The sequence below is a fragment of the Lactuca virosa genome, chromosome 3 (genome assembly GCF_052849685.1).
Source record: "Lactuca virosa cultivar CGN04683 chromosome 3, Lactuca_virosa_CGN04683_v6, whole genome shotgun sequence".
Classification (NCBI taxonomy): Eukaryota; Viridiplantae; Streptophyta; class Magnoliopsida; order Asterales; family Asteraceae; genus Lactuca; species Lactuca virosa.
This window is the reverse complement of record NC_136428.1, coordinates 14,305,503-14,328,367: the sequence shown is the minus strand read 5'-3', so window position 1 is coordinate 14,328,367 and position 22,865 is coordinate 14,305,503. Positions and strand designations below refer to the sequence as shown.

The 22,865-nt window shown below is 40.0% G+C and overlaps 1 protein-coding gene and 1 long non-coding RNA gene across 2 annotated transcripts; both read left to right on the top strand.

Moving 5' to 3' along the window:
* Window positions 1–16,617: 16,617 nt before the first annotated feature.
* On the top strand, window positions 16,618–19,148 carry LOC145165256 (uncharacterized). Its single transcript, XR_013739990.1, has 3 exons — window positions 16,618–17,233; window positions 18,354–18,526; window positions 18,683–19,148. It is a non-coding gene; the product is annotated as an uncharacterized LOC145165256 (long non-coding RNA).
* Window positions 19,149–20,987: 1,839 nt separating this feature from the next.
* Window positions 20,988–22,757, top strand: LOC145165255 (tubulin beta-7 chain). Its single transcript, XM_079083964.1, has 3 exons — window positions 20,988–21,470; window positions 21,545–21,814; window positions 21,926–22,757. Exons 1-3 carry the CDS (start codon window positions 21,077–21,079, stop codon window positions 22,597–22,599), a joined length of 1,338 nt encoding a protein of 445 aa, XP_078940090.1. The 5' UTR covers window positions 20,988–21,076; the 3' UTR covers window positions 22,600–22,757.
* The last annotated feature ends 108 nt before the right edge of the window (window positions 22,758–22,865 follow it).

Below are 22,865 nucleotides of genomic sequence, written 5' to 3'. Positions count from 1 at the left end.
GACTTGCATTCATCCTTCATCAAGATCCTGTGCATACAAGTGGAGGGGCTCAATCCCTTGATATTTGCAATCGTCCAACCCATTGCTTCTTTATGTTCTTTCAACACCTTGAGAAGTTACTCTTCTTGACACTCGGTTAAGTGAGTTGAAATGATGACCGGAAGAGACATTCCGGAGCTACTTGGTTGGGATTGAGGAGGTTTTTGGTGATGATGTGGAGGGTGCGGTTTGGGTTGATAGTGTGGTTGTGGGTGTTGGTAATGAGGTTGTTGTGGTGGGTAGGAAGGTCTAACCAATGCATTTTGAGGCAATGGTCTTGGGTTGTAGCTCATGTTGGGATTTGGCTTCCAACTTGAAATGTATGCATTTTGGTAACCGGATGGTTTGTTGTGGTAATTTTGGAACTCTCCCGTGACATTCACATGTTCCGCATCTTTTTGGAGAATGGGACACATATCCGTAGGATGTCCCATTGTTGCACATATTCCACAAACCATCACTTGTGGAGTTTGCCCCATGGCTAGCTTTTGAACAACGGAGGTTAAGTCTTTGATTTGAGACTCGAGGTTTGATGTTCCCACCTCATTGACTTTTTGTTGATTTTCTCTCTTCATGTCTTGGCGCGGGCCAAAATGTTGTGAATTTGCAGATATGGTGTTGAAGAGTTGTCTTGTTTGTTGTGGAGTTTTGCTAAAGACATCTCCACCACTTGAGGCATCAACTAATATTCTCTCCATTGGCAACAATCCCTCATAGAAGTGTTGGATGGGGAGTTGTTCCGGAATTTGATGTTGTGGACAACTATAGCACAAGTTGTTGAACCTCTCCCAATAATCAGGAAAAGTCTCATTTTGACCTTGGTGGATTCTACAAATCTCATTTCTGAGACTTGAGACTCTTGAACTGGGATAGAACTTGTTAAGGAAAGCTCTTGCCATGTCGGTCCATGAGTTGATTGACCCCGAGGGAAGATAGAATAACCAATCCTTTGCTCTATCGGCCAATGAAAAGGGGAATGCCCTTAGCTTGATTTGGTCATCGGTTGACCCTTGTGGCTTCATGCTAGTGCAAATAATATGGAACATCTTCAAATGTTTATGGGGGTCTTCATTCTCTAATCCATAAAAAGTTGGAAGGTGATGGACTAAACTTGACTTCAATTCCGAACCTCCTTCCAAAACCGGGTAATTGATACCGGTTGGAGTTTGTGTAACATCGGTTCCCATCATTTGCCTCAAAGTTCTTTCGGGAGCTTCTCCTCCGTCTCCCATTGCAATTGGTTCAATAATGGGTGGATTTTGTTGTAGGGGTGGTGTTTCGGGAATTTCTTGGCGAGGGTCGGGACTAGAATCGGGTTCCGTGTCACTTAATGAAGCGGGTTCAACCTCCGGGTCCTTGTGAGGATTAGAAGTGTCACACCCCAAAACCGGAACGGCGGAAACGTTCTGGGGTGGAGGACGTCATGTATAGTATCATAACAATGCATAATTGTAAAGACAAGCAACAACATCCATTGCATTAATATAATAATTTTAATACAAGCGTGTTCTGTATAGTTTGTAAGACACCAAAAATAAATTATCAAAATAAAAGATGAGTCTTGTATGTGCTCCATCTTCTCAAAAGCTTCACCAGTACCTGTCTACTGATGACCTGAGAATACAAGTTATTTTGAAAGAGTTTATCAGCATAAAGCTGGTGAGTTCATAAGTATTTAGTGTCATTGCTTGTATGAAAATGTTTATAACAACGTAGTGTAAATGTAGTAACTGATTTCAAATGTTTGTAAATAGTATAGTCCCTAGAAAATCCTATATTTTCCAGTAAAATGTAGTCTTCTACCAAGACCCGACTGTTTGTAAGTTTGTTCTTTTGTAACAGTAAAAGTTTTCCCCAGTGAAACTATCAGTGTGAAAATATAGTTTAAGACTTCACTCTTGTAAGGTGATTACAAAATAGATGTAATAGGGGAAAGTAGTGTTTTACTCCAGCAGTATCACTGCTGACTAATAGTGATGAAAATGCAGACTCCAGGTAGTATTAAATGTACAATACACCTCGGGGAATCTGTTTTGCCTTTAATTCTTAATTGGTTAATTAAAGGTTTGAATGTGAACTCGTATGTAACCATGCTGATCGACGGCTGAATAACTGATGACCCTCCAGGTCATATGTAGTGAGGTAACATTCTGTCACCCCTTGGCCTTTCGGTTGGGACTGTAGCTAGCAGTCGGGATGTGGGAGTGTCTGTCCCGTATAGATCTATACACACAATGCCCGCTCTCCCTCCAGGAGACTCTGGTTACAAAGTGATACCACGATGAAGTGTCGTATCGAGAAGTAGTATGTCACATTCGGTTTATAGTATTCAAAAGTTTGTATAGTATGTCATAGTGTAGTGATGTTTTCTCTTTACTAGTATATAGTATGTTCTTGTATAGTGTATAGTATGTTCTATTGTATAGTGTATAGTATGTATTGATTCTCATTGTAGTACTTATGTAGTGACTCATAAATGTACTGACTCTTGTATGTATCGTTGTAGTAGTAATAGTGAGTAGTAATCCCTTAACTATACCTATTATAGTTAAATAGTAATGTTATCTGTATACCTTCGTTACACAAAGGTACTGAACTGAAGTGAAAGCTTTTATATCCATCACACACACACATATATATATATATACATATATATATATATATATATATATATATATATATATATATATATATGATATATAACTAAGAGTTCAACGACATTCGGACAAATAACAGGATACCCTAAGTCCACAACCAAACAAGGAACAAGAAATAAGGTGAGCTGTCAGTCCTAAGTCCTTCAAGTCTTACTTATATAAATATATTAGTGTAGATATGAGTTTGAAAACAATGTAAGTTTAAAAGAGTTTTGAAAACAATTTTAGCATTTAAAAGGGTTTAGTACGAGGTTTTGAAGTGCTTAAAATCTATAAATTTGATAGTAACTTGAAAGTAATAGAAAATCCTTCTGTTTGTTCTAGACATTAATCACATGCAATGAAAGCAATATCTAGAATGTTTCAACTTGTATTCCCCCCATAAAAGCATGTAAAATCATTTCAAAGGTTGATTAAGGGGTATGAACTCACCTGAAATGAGTGGTGCGAATGTAAGATCGGAAAAAGGATGCTAAGTGTCAAGTGAGGACTTGAGCACACACGGATCCTATTTAGCATATAAAGACACATATATGCATGCAATTAGTGTTTATACAACTAATTTAGAAGGATAACACTCTTATAGTCTAGGAAACACATATATGGAAGTGTTACAATCACGAATGATTGCATAAAAGGAGTGTATGGTCACCAAATGGAGCTTTCGGTCCAAGTGGTATGTTCTTAGAAGCTTTCGGTCCTAATGGTATTCTCGGTCCGAAGGGTTCTCGGTCCGAAGAGGTTCTCGGTCCGAAGAGCTTCTCGATCTTTAGGGTTTTCGGTTAAGACCGAAAACTCAAGATCCTTGATGCATGTGGTGTTTTTCAAGGGCTTTCAAACATGCAAAGGGATTCTAAGCTTTATCCGAAGCCTTAAATGAGTTTTAAGGTCTTAAAGGGACCTTTCTTTAGGGTTTTCGGTTTAAGGAGATGCACTAACCGAAAACCCCTTTTGTTCTTGGAAAAATGACGATTTCAAGGCCTTAAACAAGATTTTCAACTAGATAATAAGTGCAGAAAGCAATACTTACGATTTAGAGGCAAAGAAGGGTGTTTTCGGCCAAACACACACTAGTGTGTGTTCTTGGTGTTCTTGAAGAACACTTGAAGATCTAAGAAAAGAGAAGATTTCATGGATGAAATCATGTATAACTACTAGATGAAGTGTTGTATCAACAAATCAAGAAAAGAAACACTTACATTTTTGGAAGATTTGGAAGTAGCTCTTATGACACTTGAGAGAAAAAGTGGGTGTTCTTGAGTTTGGAAGCAAGAAATGAGGGAAGGAGGAGTAAACTCATGCCTTAAGCATGAGTTCTCGGTCAAAGGAGGGTCTTCGGCCCAAACCCCTCATGTTTGGTCGTGAGCACCTTATTAAGGTGTTAATTGTTTTATTTGCTCCCCAATAATCCTAGAAAATACTTCCTTTCATTTATTCTCTCGAAAAATAAATATTCAAAATACCCAACCGGACTTTAAACCGAGTTAAAAATTAGCAGAAATGATTTTGACTTTTAATCGAAGTGTTTGACGGTAGAGTTCGTACAGATGAAAATTTCGGGTTGTCACATCATCCCCCCGTTAGAGGGAATTTCGTCCCGAAATTAGAGCTCAAGCAACTAAGTTATTACAAATAACTAAGTAATAAGATGAGGATATTTAAGTTTCATTTGATCCTCGCGCTCCCAGGTGAACTCCGGTCCTCGCTTGGCGTTCCAGCGAACCTTCACGATTGGGATGCGGCTTTGTTTCGTTCGTTTGACCTCTCGGTCCATGATCTCTACTGGTTCTTCCACAAACTTGAGGCTCTCGTTGATCTCGATCTGGTCGAGTGGGATTACAAGAGTCTCGTCGGATAGGCACTTTTTCAAGTTCGAGACGTGGAAGGTAGGATGTACGTTACTAAGCTCGTGGGGTAGATTGAGTTTGTAAGCTACGGGGCCGATTCTAGCGAGAATCTCGAAAGGCCCTATGTATCTTGAATTTAGCTTTTCACGCTTTCCGAAGCGTATCAAGCCCTTCCAGGGTGAGACTTTCAAGAGGACTCGGTCTCCCACCTGGAATTCCAAAGGTTTCCTCCGTTTGTCTGCGTAGCTTTTCTGTCGGTCTCTAGAGGCTTTCAATCGTTCACGAATCTGAACGATCTTCTCTGTCGTTTCCCGAATGATCTCCGGACCCGTGAGAGTGCTGTCAGGAACTCGTCCTTTAGCTAACTGAGTGTCACCCACCTCAGTCCAGCACAGAGGGGATCTGCACTTCCGGTCATAGAGGGCTTCAAATGGAGCAGCCTTGATGCTCGTATGATAAATGTTGTTGTAGGAGAATTCAACAAGGGGTAAGTTAGTATCCCATGCCTTCCCAAATTCGATCACACAGGCTCGCAACATATCTTCTAATGTTTGGATAGTTCTCTCACTTTGTCCGTCAGTCTGTGGATGGTAGGCCGTACTCATGTCCAGCCTCGTTCCTAAGGAGCTTTGTAGCGACTGCCAGAACCTCGAAGTGAATCTACTATCTCTATCGGAGATAATGGATATAGGAACACCATGCAGTCGTACTATCTCCCGAATGTATGTTCTTATGAGCTTCTCCATTTTGTCGGTCTCTTTGATGGGTAGGAAGTGTGCGGATTTGGTCAATCTGTCGACGATGACCCAAATGGTATCCAGTCCACCCGTTGTCTTGGGTAGCTTGGTTATGAAGTCCATTGTGATCCGCTCCCACTTCCATTCTGGTATCTCCGGTTGCTGAAGTAGACCCGATGGTTTCTGGTATTCGACCTTAACCTTTGCGCAAGTAAGACATTTACTCACGAAGGTAGCAATTTCTGCTTTCATGTTAGGCCACCAGTATGACTTTTTAATATCCAGATACATCTTATCTGAACCCGGGTGGACGGAATATCGAGTGTTGTGCGCTTCCTTCATGACCAAGTATTTGAAGCCACCGTATCTCGGTGTCCAGATCCGGTCCATGAGATATAAGGCTCCGTCACCCTTGACTTCCAAGTTCTTATCCATTCCATGTAGGGATTCTCCCGCCACATTTTCAGGTTTTAAGGCTTCGAACTGAGCCTCCTTAATTTGTGCGGATAGATGCGAATGGATAGTCATGGTTAATGACTTGACTCTTCGTCCAGAATATTCTTTTCGACTTAAGGCGTCTGCTACTACGTTGGCTTTACCCGAATGATAACGAATGCGAGTTGAGTAGCTCGACCCACCGTTGTTGTCTCATATTAAGCTCCTTCTGGTTGAATATGTGTTGTAGGCTTTTGTGGTCTGTAAAGATAGTGCTCTTTGTACCATACAGGTAGTGTCTCCAGATCTTCAGGGCGAACACAACTGCTCCTAATTCGAGATCGTAGTGGTGTAGTTGACCTCGTGTGTCTTCAGCTATCTTGAGGCGTAGGTGATGACCTTACCTCGTTGCATTTGAACACAGCCGAGCCCCTGGTTGGATGCATCACAGTATACCACAAAGTCGTCTATCCTTTCGGGGAGGGATAGTATCGGTGCGGTGCATAAAGCTCGCTTCAGCGTTTAGAACACCTTCTCTTGTTTCTCTTCCCAGTCAAAGGCCACGCCTTTCTGGATCAATGTAGTGAGGGGTTTCGCAATTCGAGAGAAGTTTTGTATGAATCTGCGGTAGTAGACAGTGAGGCCTAGAAATTGACGAATTTAGGTAGGCGTCTTCGGTGCTGACCAGTTCTTGATGGCTTTAATTTTGGAAGGGTCCACGTGGATTCCTTCTTCGCTAACCACGTGTCCAAAGAATTCGACTCTTCGGATCCAAAATTCGCATTTAGAGAACTTCACATAGAGCTTCTCTGATCGTAAGGTTCCTAGGACTTGTCGTAAATGATCGCTATGTTCCTCCTTACTTCGAGAGTAGATAAGTATGTCATCGATGAAAACGATGACGAACTGATCCAAGTAAGGACGACATACCCTATTCATTAAGTCCATGAATACTGCGGGCGCATTGGTCAATCCGAATGGAATCACTACGAACTCGTAGTGCCCGTAACGAGTTCGGAAGGCTGTCTTCGGAACATCCTCCTCCAGCACTCGTAATTGGTGATACCCGGATCTTAGATCAATTTTAGAAAAGTAGCTCGCCCCTTGCAGTTGGTCAAATAAATCGTCTATGCGAGGAAGAGGGTAACGATTTTTGATTGTAAGCTTGTTGAGTTCCCTGTAATCGATGCACATACGGAATGATCCGTCTTTCTTCTTCACGAACAAGACTGGTGCTCCCCAGGGTGAGAAGCTTGTTCTTATAAAGCCCTTGCTGAGCAGTTCGTTAAGTTGACCGGACAGTTCTTGCATCTCAGCAGGTGCTAGACGATAGGGCGATTTGGCTACGAGGGTCGCCCCTGGAATTAAGTCGATTCGGAACTCAACTTGACGTTGCGGGGGTAATCATGGGAGTTCTTCCGGAAAGACGTCAGGAAAATCGCGTACTACGGGGAGGTCTTTTAGGTCTTTTGTTTTTCGGTTCGTATCGACAACGTGCGTCAGGAATGCACGATATTCCTTACGCACGTACTTCTGGGCTTGAATACTCGAGATGATACGAAGGCTCGTACTGGGTTTGTCTCCGTAGATCAACAAGGTTTCGTTATTCGGTAGGTTCAGGCGGACTGCCTTTTCGAAGCATAGAATGTCGGCGCGATAAAGACTCAACCAGTCCATGCCTACAATGACGTCGAAACTCTTGATAGCCACGGGTATGAGGTCGATTGGAAATGAATGATTATCTAGCGTGAGGGTACAACCTATGTAAATTTCGTCAGAATTCTCTGTCTTTCCGTTGGCCATTTCTACGACGAAGGGTTCTTTTAGTGTTTGTGGTGCTTGATTAAGTAAGTGTTTAATTTTTTGGTTTGCGAAGCTTCTCTCTGCCCCACTATCAAATAGGATACAAGCATAAGAGTTATCGAGAAGGAATGTACCCGTGACTACTGTGGGGTCTGCCACAGCTTCATTGTGGCCAATAGCAAGTAGTCTTCGTGCTCCTCCCGCATTCCCAGCTTTCAGACAGTTCCTTTTGAAGTGCCCTGTCTCGCCGCAACCGTAGCAGGTCTGGCTCACTCCTGCACCGGGAACCTGGGTGATGGGTTTGGGTTGTGTTCTGCAAAACCGGGCAGTCCGGTCGCAATTAGTGCAGTGCATTTCCCGGCAGGGGCCGTTATGATGGAAGGAGCACTTTGTGCACTTAGGTAGGGTCCCTGCATATGGTTTGGCTGGTACAGGGGCAGCAGGAGTAGTGGCAGCATGGACAGCCACCATATGTTGGTTCTTAGAAGAGGGTTGAGTTGACTTGCCCTTCTTTCGGTCCCAACGCTTCCTCTTGTTGTCAGCTGTTTTGGTTGGTGCGGGGGCAGTCATTGTAGTTGTTGATGGAGTAGAAGGAACCTCGTGATCGATGAACCTTTGGGCCAATTCCTTGGCACTATCAAAGGTCGCAGGGTGTGATGCTAGAACGTTTCCTCGATATGGGGGTACCAGACCCCAGATGTATCTTTCGATCTTCTTGTTTTCGGTGGGGACCATGTTGGGACATAGAGTCACCAGGTCGTAGAACCTGGCTGTATAAGCTACTATGTCGGAACCCTTCATTTTTAGGTTCTAGAGTTCCTATTCGAGCTTCTGAATTTCGCCCCTCGGGCAATACTCCCTTGTCATCAGGTCCTTCAGTGTGTCCCATCCCATGACGTTAGCTGCTACCAATGAGAGTGACTTGACATGGCCATTCCACCATGTCAGGGCCCTTTCGGTGAAGGTGCAAGCAGCGAACTTTATCTTGCTTCCTTCAGGGCATGAGCACATCTCGAAGATTGCTTATGTTCTCTCGATCCATTGGGACAGTGCAATGATCCCTTCGGTTCCGTTGAAGTACGTTGATTTGCAGCTGATGAAATCTTTATAGGTACACTCCCGTGTACGCGGGTGGATTTCACCATGGCTAGAGTTGGTGCCCGTTATAGCTCCACTTGCACCACCAGAGTTTACTTGGGCCATGGCTACGGTCACAGCTGCGGTCACCGCTGCTTGAAACATCACCGCATCGAACTGCGGAGGGGGTGGTGGTGGTGGAGTTTGATTCACAGGCGTGTTTCTGGTCAGACGCTTTCGAGGCGGCATCTTTTACTGAAAGTTTATAAAGATGATGATAATAGTAAGAATCAATTGCAAGTATGATGAGAGTGTTTCATGGACTAAATCACCATAGTCCAACCATCAGATAGAGACATAACCATAGAGTAGGGAAACACCAAGGTAAAGACTTCCCAATAGATGTAGATAACTGCCAATATTACTGGTATTAATGATGCAAAATGAGTTCGGGAAAATTGACCTAACAGTAGGTCTTACATCAAACCATAAGGGAAAATGTTGGCAGCTTAGAAGTCTAGTTAAAGTACTTTAAAAAGTCAGGAATATTTTACAGACAAGTGCTCCATAGAGCATAGAAAAGAAAGGCTATTCCTTAATTCAAAAGTAAAGATGAGTCGACATCTTCTACCGGCGACGGGTATCCCTCGGGCGAACCCTCAGGTCTGCCAGCTGACGTACAACTTCCTAAAGATGTCGTTCATGAGCTCTCTGGCGCACCCGAAGTTCTATGACCTCAGCTTGAGATGCAGCTAGCTGTTACTGCAGAGTCTCATTGGTCATCCTAGTCCTATCCATAGCCTCTTCGAGTTGGCGAATGCGGACCGTGTTAAGGCCAGAGTTGGCGTCAATTTCCACTACTCGGTCGATGGTTGCATGACCTTGCTCGACGTTCCTAGCAATCCTACGGACCATGATGGGTAGGACCCGGTCAGCGGAACCTCCTCGCTTATATTGTAAAAGCTTCGGTCTCCGTTGAAAGGTAAAGGCTGACCCTGTTCATCACTCCATTGATTCAAGATTGTTGCCCACAAGGGAGTGGGACCTTGAAATGTCGTACGGGGGTTGAGGTTTGGAATTGGAACTTCTTGGGGAAGGTTGTTGACCTCTGGTTCGGAGTCGGAGCCATCTGAAAAGCCTTCTGCAAGGTGATCATCCAAAGGGATTGGGTGATCGTCTTCTGGCTCCTCATCAAGCCACCCACCAATGCCTTGGTTGGGATAATACGGATCGCCGGGGAGATGGAAGCCAGCCATGTTATCTACGCGAGAATGGGGAAAAGAATAGTTAATAGGCGTACTAATGAAGATCCTTTTTAGTTTTGCACATAAGTAATTATAGTACACAAAATACTCCTATAGTATTTTAGGTTTATGTTCTGTTCTAATGTTCTCATTGTAGTGTTATTGGTAAGTTTTTAGACTTGTTGCAACACCACCATCATTCTTAGGCACATGCTAGTCACTCCTCGGGAAATATAGTTGATCAGGCTATATCCCCCTAGTTTTGACTATATGTCTCTAAGCCTAATCGTGTTGTTCAACAATCATGATACTTTTGTTCTGTTCTAGTATGATACTGACATTGGTATGAATAGATGTATATATATACTTAGTTAAATATTTTATTATTTAAAAGTATATATTCTTGGTCAGAGTGTTTTAATCCCGTTGCGTTTATAGTTTGTATATCTTTTATGGGTTGATATACTCGATTCACTATAAACATCGCTCTGATACCAATCTGTCACACCCCAAAACCGGAACGGCGGAAACGTTCTGGGGTGGAGGACGTCATGTACAGTATCATAACAATGCATAATAGTAAAGACAAGCAACAACATCCATTGCATTAATATAATAATTTTAATACAAGCGTGTTCTGTATAGTTTGTAAGACACCAAAAATAAATTATCAAAATAAAAGATGAGTCTTGTATGTGCTCCATCTTCTCAAAAGCTTCACCGGTACCTGTCTACTGATGACCTGAGAATACAAGTTATTTTGAAAGAGTTTATCAGCATAAAGCTGGTGAGTTCATAAGTATTTAGTGTCATTGCTTGTATGAAAATGTTTATAACAACGTAGTGTAAATGTAGTAACTGATTTCAAATGTTTGTAAATAGTATAGTCCCTAGAAAATCCTATATTTTCCAGTAAAATGTAGTCTTCTACCAAGACCCGACTGTTTGTATGTTTGTTCTTTTGTAACAGTAAAAGTTTTCCCCAGTGAAACTATCAGTATGAAAATATAGTTTAAGACTTCACTCTTGTAAGGTGATTACAAAATAGATGTAATAAGGGAAAGTAGTGTTTTACTCCAGCAGTATCACTGCTGACTAATAGTGATGAAAATGCAGACTCCAGGTAGTATTAAATGTACAATACACCTCGGGGAATCTGTTTTGCCTTTAATTCTTAATTGGTTAATTAAAGGTTTGAATTTGAACTCGTATGTAACCATGCTGATCGACGGCTGAATAATTGATGACCCTCCAGGTCATATGTAGTGAGGTAACATTCTGTCACCCCTTGGCCTTTCGGCTGGGACTGTAGCTAGCAGTCGGGATGTGGGAGTGTCTGTCCCGTATAGATCTATACACACAATGCCCGCTCTCCCTCCAGGAGACTCTGGTTACAAAGTGATACCACGATGAAGTGTCGTATCGAGAAGTAGTATGTCACATTCGGTTTATAGTATTCAAAAGTTTGTATAGTATGTCATAGTGTAGTGATGTTTTCTCTTTACTAGTATAATAGTATGTTCCTGTATAGTGTATAGTATGTTCTCTTGTATAGTGTATAGTATGTATTGATTCTCATTGTAGTACTTATGTAGTGACTCATAAATGTACCGACTCTTGTATGTATCGTTGTAGTAGTAATAGTGAGTAGTAATCCCTTAACTATACCTATTATAGTTAAATAGTAATGTTATCTGTATACCTTCGTTACACAAAGGTACTGAACTGAAGTGAAAGCTTTTATATCCATCACACACACACACACATATATATATATATATATATATATATATATAACTAAGAGTTCAACGACATTCGGACAAATAACAGGATACCCTAAGTCCACAACCAAACAAGGAACAAGAAATAAGGTGAGCTGTCAGTCTTAAGTCCTTCAAGTCTTACTTATATAAATATATTAGTGTAGATATGAGTTTGAAAACAATGTAAGTTTAAAAGAGTTTTGAAAACAATTTTAGCATTTAAAAGGGTTTAGTACGAGGTTTTGAAGTGCTTAAAATCTATAAATTTGATAGTAACTTGAAAGTAATAGAAAATCCTTCTGTTTGTTCTAGACATTAATCACATGCAATGAAAGCAATATCTAGAATGTTTCAACTTGTATTCCCCCCATAAAAGCATGTAAAATCATTTCAAAGGTTGATTAAGGGGTATGAACTCACCTGAAATGAGTGGTGTGAATGTAAGATCGGAAAAAGGATGCTAAGTGTCAAGTGAGGACTTGAGCACACACGGATCCTATTTAGCATATAAAGACACATATATGCATGCAATTAGTGTTTATACAACTAATTTAGAAGGATAACACTCTTATAGTCTAGGAAACACATATATGGAAGTGTTACAATCACGAATGATTGCATAAAAGGAGTGTATGGTCACCAAATGGAGCTTTCGGTCCAAGTGGTATGTTCTTAGAAGCTTTCGGTCCTAATGGTATTCTCGGTCCGAAGGGTTCTCGGTCCGAAGAGGTTCTCAGTCCGAAGAGGTTCTCGGTCTTTAGGGTTTTCGGTTAAGACCGAAAACTCAAGATCCTTGATGCATGTGGTGTTTTTCAAAGGCTTTCAAACATGCAAAGGGATTCTAAGCTTTATCCGAAGCCTTAAGTGAGTTTTAAGGTCTTAAAGGGACCTTTCTTTAGGGTTTTCGGTTTAAGGAGATGCACTAACCGAAAACTCCTTTTGTTCTTGGAAAAATGACGATTTCAAGGCCTTAAACAAGATTTTCAACTAGATAATAAGTGCGGAAAGCAATACTTACGATTTAGAGGCAAAGAAGGGTGTTTTTGGCCAAACACACACTAGTGTGTGTTCTTGGTGTTCTTGAAGAACACTTGAAGATCTAAGAAAAGAGAAGATTTCATGGATGAAATCATGTATAACTACTAGATGAAGTGTTGTATCAACAAATCAAGAAAAGAAACACTTACATTTTTGGAAGATTTGGAAGTAGCTCTTATGACACTTGAGAGAAAAAGTGGGTGTTCTTGAGTTTGGAAGCAAGAAATGAGGGAAGGAGGAGTAAACTCATGCCTTAAGCATGAGTTCTCGGTCAAAGGAGGGTCTTCGGCCCAAACCCCTCATGTTTGGCCATGAGCACCTTATTAAGGTGTTAATTGTTTTATTTGCTCCCCAATAATCCTATAAAATACTTCCTTTCATTTATTCTCTCGAAAAATAAATATTAAAAATACCCAACCGGACTTTAAACCGAGTTAAAAATTAGCAGAAATGATTTTGACTTTTAATCGAAGTGTTTGACGGTAGAGTTCGTACAAATGAAAATTTCGGGTTGTCACAAAAAGTTTGACCACGTTCTATTCTCTTTTCCTTCGCCAAACGTCTTGCTTCTTTTTCAATTTCCAGATTATAAATCAAAGCACCTGTACGTTGAGATCTGGGCATAAAAAAACAAATTGATTAAAAATAAACCAATCCCCGGCAACGACGCCAAAATTTGGAGGTTGTCGAGGCCAACAAAATTAATACCCTAAATATCACACACTAAAATAGTGTATAATGGGTCTCGCTAATTGCATGCCTTGGCCCATTTAAAATACAATCCAACCCAAATTTCCTCATTCATCTTCAGCCCACATGCACAACTCTTGGTAGCCCAATTATGTTATTCCAAAGCCTCCAATGATGGTCCAATACTTCTTTAATCCTCATCAACTCGAGTCCTCGTCGAAAATTAAATCCAACGCGCATCCCGCTTGTACTGACACCGAGCCCAATCGCCACACTTCAAGTCCACGAACAAATTGCAAGCCCCCAAAAGTCTCGCACTCCTTCCACACCTCCAATAACAAATAGTCTTCGATAAATCCTGCAAATAAGCTCAAAAGACTGGAAAGCACCCGGTAAAGGAGAAAAATAATAAAAAGAGAAGATATGCATGAAGATTAACTAAAATGAGATGGTTTTAACTAAAAATAAACTATGAAAAGAAGTAATAAAAAACGAAACTATCACTATCCGGACCGCTCGTCGGGCCTTCTGCCTGACTAGTGTGCCCTAACCGGGTCTGCAGTCTATCCGGTCCACCCTGGGTATGTTGGCCTACAACACAAAGCAGGACCTGCCTCAACCCAACCCCCAATCAAACAATCACGTGCATATAAATATCATACACTATCTAGCAAGTACAGATAGTCATACAGATCTAACAGATCACTAACATGGCAACCATCCTATAACCAGGATACCGATCTAACCGATCACTAACATAGCAACCATCCTATAACCAGGATACCGATCTAACAGATTACTAACATAACATAATCCTATAACCAGGATACCGATCTAACAGATCACTAACATAACAACCATCCTATAACCAGGATAACGATCTAACAGATCACTAACATAGCAACCATCCTATATCAGGATACAAATCATAAAGGGCCGGCCTTGGTGCCTTAGACCTTGTTGAAATAGTGAGAAGAACTCACCTCACAATGTCGAAATGTAGTGATATGATCAAACTCCCGAATCACCGTCACGAACTCAACCACCTACAACCACCATATGACCAAGTCCACCAGAATCCCACATTACCAAAATACCCTCAAAAGTCCAACTGGTCAACCCTTGGTCAAAGTCAAAGTCAACGATCAAAGTCAACAGTCCATGTTGACCAAACTCGTCGAGTGCAGCTATCAACTTGTCGAGTTCCTTAAGAACTCAGGAAATCATAAAAACCCTAATTGACTCGCCGAGTTTCCAACTAACTCGTCGAGTCCGTGCGTGTCCAAATGTCGGGGAAAACCCTAATTGACTCATCGAGTCCTCTTACTGTCTCGCTGAGTTCATGTAGAACCAATGCATGCAATCTTCATCCGACTCGTCGAGTCGGCTATGCGACTCGTCGAGTCCCTTCAGTCCATTTCTCATCCAAACGTTTTTAAGCTACCCCAAAGCTCCATATTACAGATCTAACCTCCTAGGGCATGGTTTCCATGTAAAGTTGCAAACTTTACGTACATGCATGGTCCTAAATGCCAAAACCAAGCTAAAGGAAAGGTTTAACCCAAAAGGAAGGGCCAATGCTTGCTAAATCTGATAACTTTATGACTATAGGGACCAAGAGGAGTCCAGATCTGAAGTTACAACTTCAGATCATGCCCAATACCCGAAACGACTCCCAAATGTGCTAAAAATGGCCCTAAACCTAAGCATGAAGAGATGTAGCTAAAGATAAGTCAAGGTAACGACTTGTTACCTTCATAATGATGCCAAGATGAAGTAGAGTCAGATCCACAAGCTTCTCTTTGCTCCAAGCTCCTTAGACTTCAAGCCTTCTTCACAAAATGCACCAAAACCACTTTTTAAATCTCACAAACTCTCAAGAACAAGCTTAGACTGATTAGGGTTCCTTCTGGCCGTCAAGAAGTGGTAAAGGGGCTGGAGGAAAGGACTTAAGGTCCTTTAAATAGGGTGCAAACCCTGGAAATTAGGGTTTCCATGCACAAACTCTACTCGTCGAGTCGGGGTCCTTCGACACGACGAGTTGGGGCCTCCAACTCATTGAGTTTCCTAAGTAAAATGAATATAGAGCTTTTGAAAGTTATATCAGGGAGTCGGGGTGTTACACTTAAAACCCGCCACTGTCTCCCTCACTTAAACTGCCATCATTGGAGCAATCTTGCCCACCATCTACCTCACCAGAACCGTCATCACCGGAGTAATCTTTTCTGGAAATCGGAACCGAAAGAACAGAAATCAAATGTATGTGTTTTTCAGGAAACAATTTTTGTTTGTCTTCTTCAACCTAAGAATCGAAAATCTGAGGAGATTTTTTCGCAGAAATCGAAACCCGAATGCAAAAAAAAAATCGATTTAAGAAACCCACAATCGAAAAAACCTAGATTTGGAGAACTCATACATGTATGTAAGCTCGTTATAAATCATGTTCAAGAAACTCAGATGCAGATGAACAAATAGATGAAGATGAACACACAACCATTGGAATCTCAACCCACTCACTCATATAAGAGATCTAAAGAGGGCAAAATGGTCTACCAAAAAGAGTCTTGTGACTCGGTATCGTGAAATGCCTTGACCTCCCTTATTCCTCGCTCAAATGCCTCTGTCTTCCCCTCATCGCTGTTCCGCCATGGTTGATTCTCAGTCACAATTCAAACAGATTCAAGAAATAGCGGCTCTTGGGGTTGCTTTCTGGTCTCTCTCTCTCTCTCTCTCTCTCTCTCTCTCTCTCTCTCTCTCGCTCGCTCTATCTGTCTATCTATCTATCTATCTATTTATCTAATGATTTATCTATCTATCTATCTATCTATCACACACACACACACACACTCTCTCTCTCTCTCTCCCTCTCTCTCTCTCTCTCACACACACACACACAATTGGGTTTCACTTTCAGGCCATTAACAATGGGTTCAAAGTTTGTTTTTGGGAAAGTTCGAGAAATCAATAAATTGTTCTTCGGGTTATCAGTGGAGGAGAAGAAGAAATGCTTACGAGCAAAAAATGATCTTTAAGTTTATGAAAATCACATGGTTTGGTGTTTGGTTTGTTTTTTTTATTTTTTTTATTTTGGTGTTCAATTTTTTTATTTTGAAATAAGAACACAATGTTGATTTTGATTTTGATTTCTAGAAAACAGGTTTGATGTAAGTGTTTGGTTTGGTTTGTTATGATTTATTTGAAATTCGGTCGAATTTCATAATAAATGATAACAAACCAAACCAAACACTTAACATCAAACCTGTTTTCTAGAAATCATAACAAACCAAACCAAACACTTACATCCTAATTCTTGTGCTCCGACTTTGGCCATTTTGAATTGTAAAGAAAACAACACTTGTGGGTCCGATTCCATCATCATCATATGAAAATAAACTGATTTCTTCATTATCTGGTGATAGAGCCGTAGAGGAAACCATATACGACCATAGTAATATATCCGATACAATTTGGTGAATGTGGTTATAGGTTATGACGGGGTGAATCAGAAGGATATATCTTGTGACTAAAATTTCCCCCATTTTTTGTTTAACATCAAGATTGCCACAAAATCTGATGTGAAGCCCAGCTTGTGTGACACTTTTGGATTCAATAACAAAAAGCCATAGCTCATCAGAGAAACGGAGGACGAGAGTTGAGGTCATAAGCCACCGACGAACTCCCTGTATCCTTGTTATCCTCTTTTCATCATCCTATCCCAGATCTTTTATTCAGCCGGGTCTCGCCTCATGCCCCCATTGGAATCAATAAAGAACCCTAATTTCTCGTCATTCACTGTTCACTGTCATAATTTGAGAGTGACCAAGTGAGAGAGCGTATCAATGTTGCCTCATCTCGCCTACCGCAATTCACTGTCCACTGTCAGTGCTGCTGCCTACCGCCTCCGTTAGTTCCAACTACTTTTCTCTATCTTACTATTTTATATAATTACACAATTCTATTTCATCTATATTGATATTGATTTTAGGTAGTGAATTTTAGGGTCGTATTTATTTTCTGGGGATTTTTAGATTGGTGTTCGACACTTGATTGAATTTGTGAATTGTATTCACTTAAACTTGATTGGGTACTTCGTTTTTGTGTACTTAATTACACTGAATGGGTTTGTTTCTTGGCATGAATTGATGGTGTTTGTTACCCACCTACCCAAGAAATAATCCAAGAGTTGTCGAGAGATTGTGAAAAGAGTTGCTTTTACTTTCTTAAAGCTTAAATTAAAAAGCGAATTGTGTCTGTTCAAGCATCAAAAAAGGTGACTAGTGATTTTTTGAGGTCATTTTGATTTCATGAGCTACTAGGATGAATTTCAACATCCAAACGTTATATATTTTAGAGATGGATGTAATATTTTATTTCAAGCCTATATGCACAGAGTTTCATGTCTAATGTTAGTTATGCAGTACAACATGTGTGTGTGTGTGTATGAATCATGGTTTCTCCTGGCCACTTTGGGTTTACGTTTACTTGACATATTTTGGTGTGTCTTTAGATATATTCTTATAAATTTTATTGCAATTAGTGTTTTAATGTATGAATCATGTAGCTGACTCATTATTTGTCAAGATTTTGATTTTGTACAATTGTTTAAAGAGTCAAACTACACTAAAAGAGTTACATACTACTATTAAATCTAGGAAGTAAGGCTCTATATAAGAATACTTGACTGTATGTGGGCAATGCACACTCATTGAAGGCTATCATTTTACCTAAATCAAACATTTTTTTATGCTTATGATTCTTTGACTGAAGCATAATGTTGTTAATATTCATTTATGTAAGTTTTCAACTCAAGCTGGTGGCGTGTCTTGCAGGGATAAAAAATGGTATTAATGTGTCTGAGGCAAGTCCATCCCATGGCATTCATAATGTAAATCTGTAAACAACAGCAGTGCATATTTAGACCTAGGATCTCTACCATTACCTGTCCATGCCTACAAACTCTTGTTAAATTGTTTTTATTTCGAGAATGATGTGTTATTGATATGTTGTGCTAAACTGTTTACAGCAGGTGTTGCAATGTGGTTCTATTGTAGCTGTAAAAGTTTTTGTAGTGACAACATGTTCATGGTGGCTATGGAGATCAAGTTTTTGGCAAATTCGGTTCTAAATCACTTGGATTTGTTTTAATCAAGTAGTGGAAGTTGTGTTGGAGATACCTTATTTTTTTCCTAATTAAAGGTTAGATGTGATGCTAAAAACTTATATTTGTGAACAACAAACAAACAGGTGAATTAGGGTGTCTGCTTCTTTTTTATTTTATAAACTTATTCTTAAATTCTTAATCTGGTAAGCTATATTATATATGAAGTTGATATCTATCTGTATGATGCACAGGTTTAACACCAGGTGAGATGAGAAGCTCCTGGAGTTGTATCATGGGAAATTGGGACAAAATCTGGATCCTGTATTTGTGGAACTGCTGTACTAAGAAGAAGATGATCCACTTGTGAGAAGCTCCTTTTGGTTTCTTTCTATACTGTATGCCACATCATATATGTGTTTGTTTGTAGGAATAAGCAGTGAAACCAATGATGATCATGCAAAACATGTGAGGTGTGATAATTATTATTGCAGCAATCAGTGAGTGAGTGAGTGAGTTGTACCATTTAATTTACTTTGATCCATCCAGCAACTGCAACGGTAGGGTTGTTTGTACACCTACCTGCAGTCTGCAGAATAACTTAGGAATGAATGATCTGTGTACTTTTGTTTTTTGTAAGTGAACCATTTTTCGTGTTGTATTGTATTGAATTATGATATTGAAGCATCTTTATCTTTATGGTAAGTTGTTTCTTCCCCATGTAGATATCATGCATATGAGACTAGTATGGCATCCATCATTCCATCATCCGTATGTATGCAAACAATTATTTAGTGTGCACCACAATTCACAATTCACAATTCACAAACATATAGGGGAGAAGCCATTCTGCATATGTCCATGTCATGTGTAATCTGACATGTACCCATGTGCATGTGCCCCTCATGCTCTCAACTGACCTACCATGTTACTTGTTTACCAATATACTTGCTTGGTTATTATTATTATTATTATTATTTTTATTTTTGTGATCATCTGCACCCAACCCAGGTTCATGTATGGTGGACACAGTGAAAGTAGCTTAAACTATATTTACATATGAATATAAAGTTGTAAGTTTTTATGTTGTTAAGCTCATAATTGGCCTCTTGGGTTAATTATAGAAATTCAAAAAGTTTCTTTTCAGTTGTGATTATCTATTTGATCCCTTACTTGGTTTGGTTTGGTTTGGTTTGGTTTTTGAGAATTAAAGTGATACTGATGGGAATGAAGCGAAGGCTGACCTTTTAAGAAGAAATTTAAGATGCTATTATTCTATATAATCAAAGACAAAGACAACTTACCCTTATAATCACATTGCTTTAGATGTTGATAACCCCGATTGATTACTTAATTAATTACAATTACTTGACAACGCCATTGCAACCACACCTACTTTGAGAGCATATTCATATTACCCAACTTGTTAACAAATGATGTGACTACATTAAGTAATGTCCCTATTTTTTTATCTTTATTTTTCTTTCTGTTAGGTTGAGTTGCAATAGTCTAAGAATCATTTATGTACTACTTGTACATGAAAATATGATTGAAGTAATTCTTTGGTTAAACTTGTCATCTATCAAATGTTGATGTTGCCTTTTTGCAAATTAAAGAGAGTATATTAAGTGTCTTTATACATACTGAATAAGCGTATAAATTATGAATCATTTATTACTAATCCTTCATCACTAGTTATTATTAGACTCGCTAGACTCTAGTTAAACATGGCTTACTTATGTCCGTTTTAGGTGATGGTGATGGCACCACAAAATACAAATGGTAAAGGTCTATAATGCCTTCCTTATAAGTTATTTTTCCGATAAAGGATTATCAAATTAATTGACAAAATTTGTTAGTTAACAAGAAAACCATTTCTAATTTCTAGTGATTAACCCTCTTATACTAAAATTAAGAACTAAGCTTTAATTACAATATACCACATTGGATGCCTTGAAAGGATGTAAATGACCGTTGAATCCTCGCATTGACCTCAATAATTTCTTGATCCACAATCACAATGTAGTGTAGTATATTCTACTCTATACACACACACACACACTCATTCATTTCTCAAATGTCATTTATACCCTTTTGCTTTTATTTTTATATAAATTCTACATATCCATACGATCATATACCCTATTTTTTATTTTCATATATGCGATCCCATAAAAGAAAGATCAGTAACTTACAAATTCAATCACTGCTACGCTCAGATCTCGGATCTAATAATTAAAGGTATTTTAATTTTACACTGTTGTTGGGTTTTGGCTTTTTGTTTCTTCTGATAAACATTTTTTTTTTTAATTGAAAGGGCAAACTTGGAAATTCACCGTGACAAAGGCCACTGCACCAGTGCACCTTGCTGTCTCCTCTCATGTCCAGCTCATTAAATCCTGATGGGCTTTGGATATGGCCCACAAAACAAAAACACAACCACATGGAAATTATTATTTTAATTTCTTTCTTGAAATTATTCTCCATATTTTATTTTACAACACGATAAAAATATCAGTGTCTCCATCTCAGGACTTTGCTACAAAAACCCATTCCCATTCATCATCCATTGCTCCTTCAAACTCCCCCTTTCTCTAATTTCCCAGTCCTACTTTCAAGAATTAATTTCTAATCCCATTTTCAAGAAAATGAGAGAAATTCTTCATGTACAAGCCGGACAATGTGGAAACCAGATCGGAGGGAAGTTTTGGGAGGTCGTGTGTGACGAACACGGCATCGATGCCACCGGGAAATATGTCGGTAACAGTCATGTTCAACTAGAAAGAGTGAATGTGTACTATAATGAGGCTAGTGGCGGTAGGTATGTACCTAGAGCTGTGTTGGTGGACCTAGAGCCTGGTACGATGGACAGTCTGCGTACCGGACCATATGGTAATATTTTTAGGCCTGATAACTTTATCTTCGGCCAAAATGGTGCCGGAAACAATTGGGCTAAAGGGCATTACACCGAAGGTGCCGAGCTAATTGACTCGGTTCTTGATGTTGTTCGTAAGGAAGCCGAGAATTGTGATTGTTTGCAAGGTATAATTTATTATCAAATTGTTTTTAAACCGCAAAATCTTATATTTGAAAAAGACGTTGATTTTCGTTTGCAGGTTTTCAGGTATGTCATTCGCTTGGAGGGGGGACCGGATCCGGTATGGGTACCCTACTGATATCGAAGATCCGTGAAGAGTATCCGGATCGGATGATGTTGACTTTCTCGGTTTTCCCTTCACCCAAGGTGTCGGATACAGTTGTTGAGCCATACAATGCCACCCTTTCTGTTCACCAGCTTGTCGAGAATGCTGATGAGTGCATGGTTCTTGATAATGAAGCACTGTATGATATATGTTTCCGTACACTCAAGCTCACAAACCCAAGCTGTAAGTCAACTAAATTGTTTTTTAAGAAAAATATTTTTAAATGGTATTTCAATACATGTGTTTCTATTAAAAGACAATTAATTATATTCATTGTATAATTGTCGGTGACAGTTGGAGACCTGAACCACTTGATTTCAACTACGATGAGCGGCGTCACCTGCTGCCTCCGGTTTCCCGGTCAACTGAACTCCGACCTTCGCAAGCTCGCCGTGAATCTCATCCCCTTCCCTCGCCTCCACTTCTTCATGGTCGGATTCGCACCGTTAACCTCCCGAGGATCACAGCAGTACCGTGCCCTAACTATCCCTGAGCTCACTCAACAAATGTGGGACGCTAAGAACATGATGTGCGCCGCCGACCCCCGCCACGGCCGTTACCTCACTGCCTCCGCTATGTTCCGTGGAAAAATGTCAACTAAAGAAGTCGACGAGCAGATGATCAATGTGCAAAACAAAAACTCTTCGTATTTCGTGGAATGGATCCCAAACAACGTGAAATCGAGCGTCTGTGATATCCCACCTACCGGACTCTCGATGTCGTCGACGTTCATGGGGAATTCGACCTCCATTCAGGAAATGTTCCGGAGGGTTTCTGAGCAGTTTACGGTGATGTTTAGGAGGAAGGCTTTCTTGCATTGGTATACAGGGGAGGGAATGGATGAGATGGAATTCACAGAGGCTGAAAGTAACATGAATGATTTGGTGTCTGAATACCAACAGTATCAAGATGCTGTGACCGATGAAGTTGAAGAAGATGAATATGAGGAAGAGGTTGAGGAGAATTAAAAGTCAAATTTTCTGAAATTCAAATTCAAAGGTATGTAATATTTTAAAGGGGTTGATTTGTTTGTGTATTTTTGGCCTTTTGGGCATTCTCGAATGTTGTTATTCTTGTAAGATTCCTTTCTTTTATCCCCAATAAAGTGTTCCACTTTTATCTTCAAGTGTTTTGACTTTTTGGGATGCAATATAGTTGACCAAGGTCTATATGGGTAACATTACGACCCATACTAAAAAGTTATCAGTTTTAACCCGAGCCGATATTACCATGT

Bases quoted from the DNA above. Each gene is read 5' to 3' on its own strand.
- LOC145165255 (XM_079083964.1), top strand. From the start codon at position 21,077: ATGAGAGAAATTCTTCATGTACAAGCCGGACAATGTGGAAACCAGATC. The intron at 21,471-21,544 runs GTATAATTTATT...TTTCGTTTGCAG, and splicing joins GAATTGTGATTGTTTGCAAG to GTTTTCAGGTATGTCATTCG. The intron at 21,815-21,925 runs GTAAGTCAACTA...TGTCGGTGACAG, and splicing joins CAAGCTCACAAACCCAAGCT to TTGGAGACCTGAACCACTTG.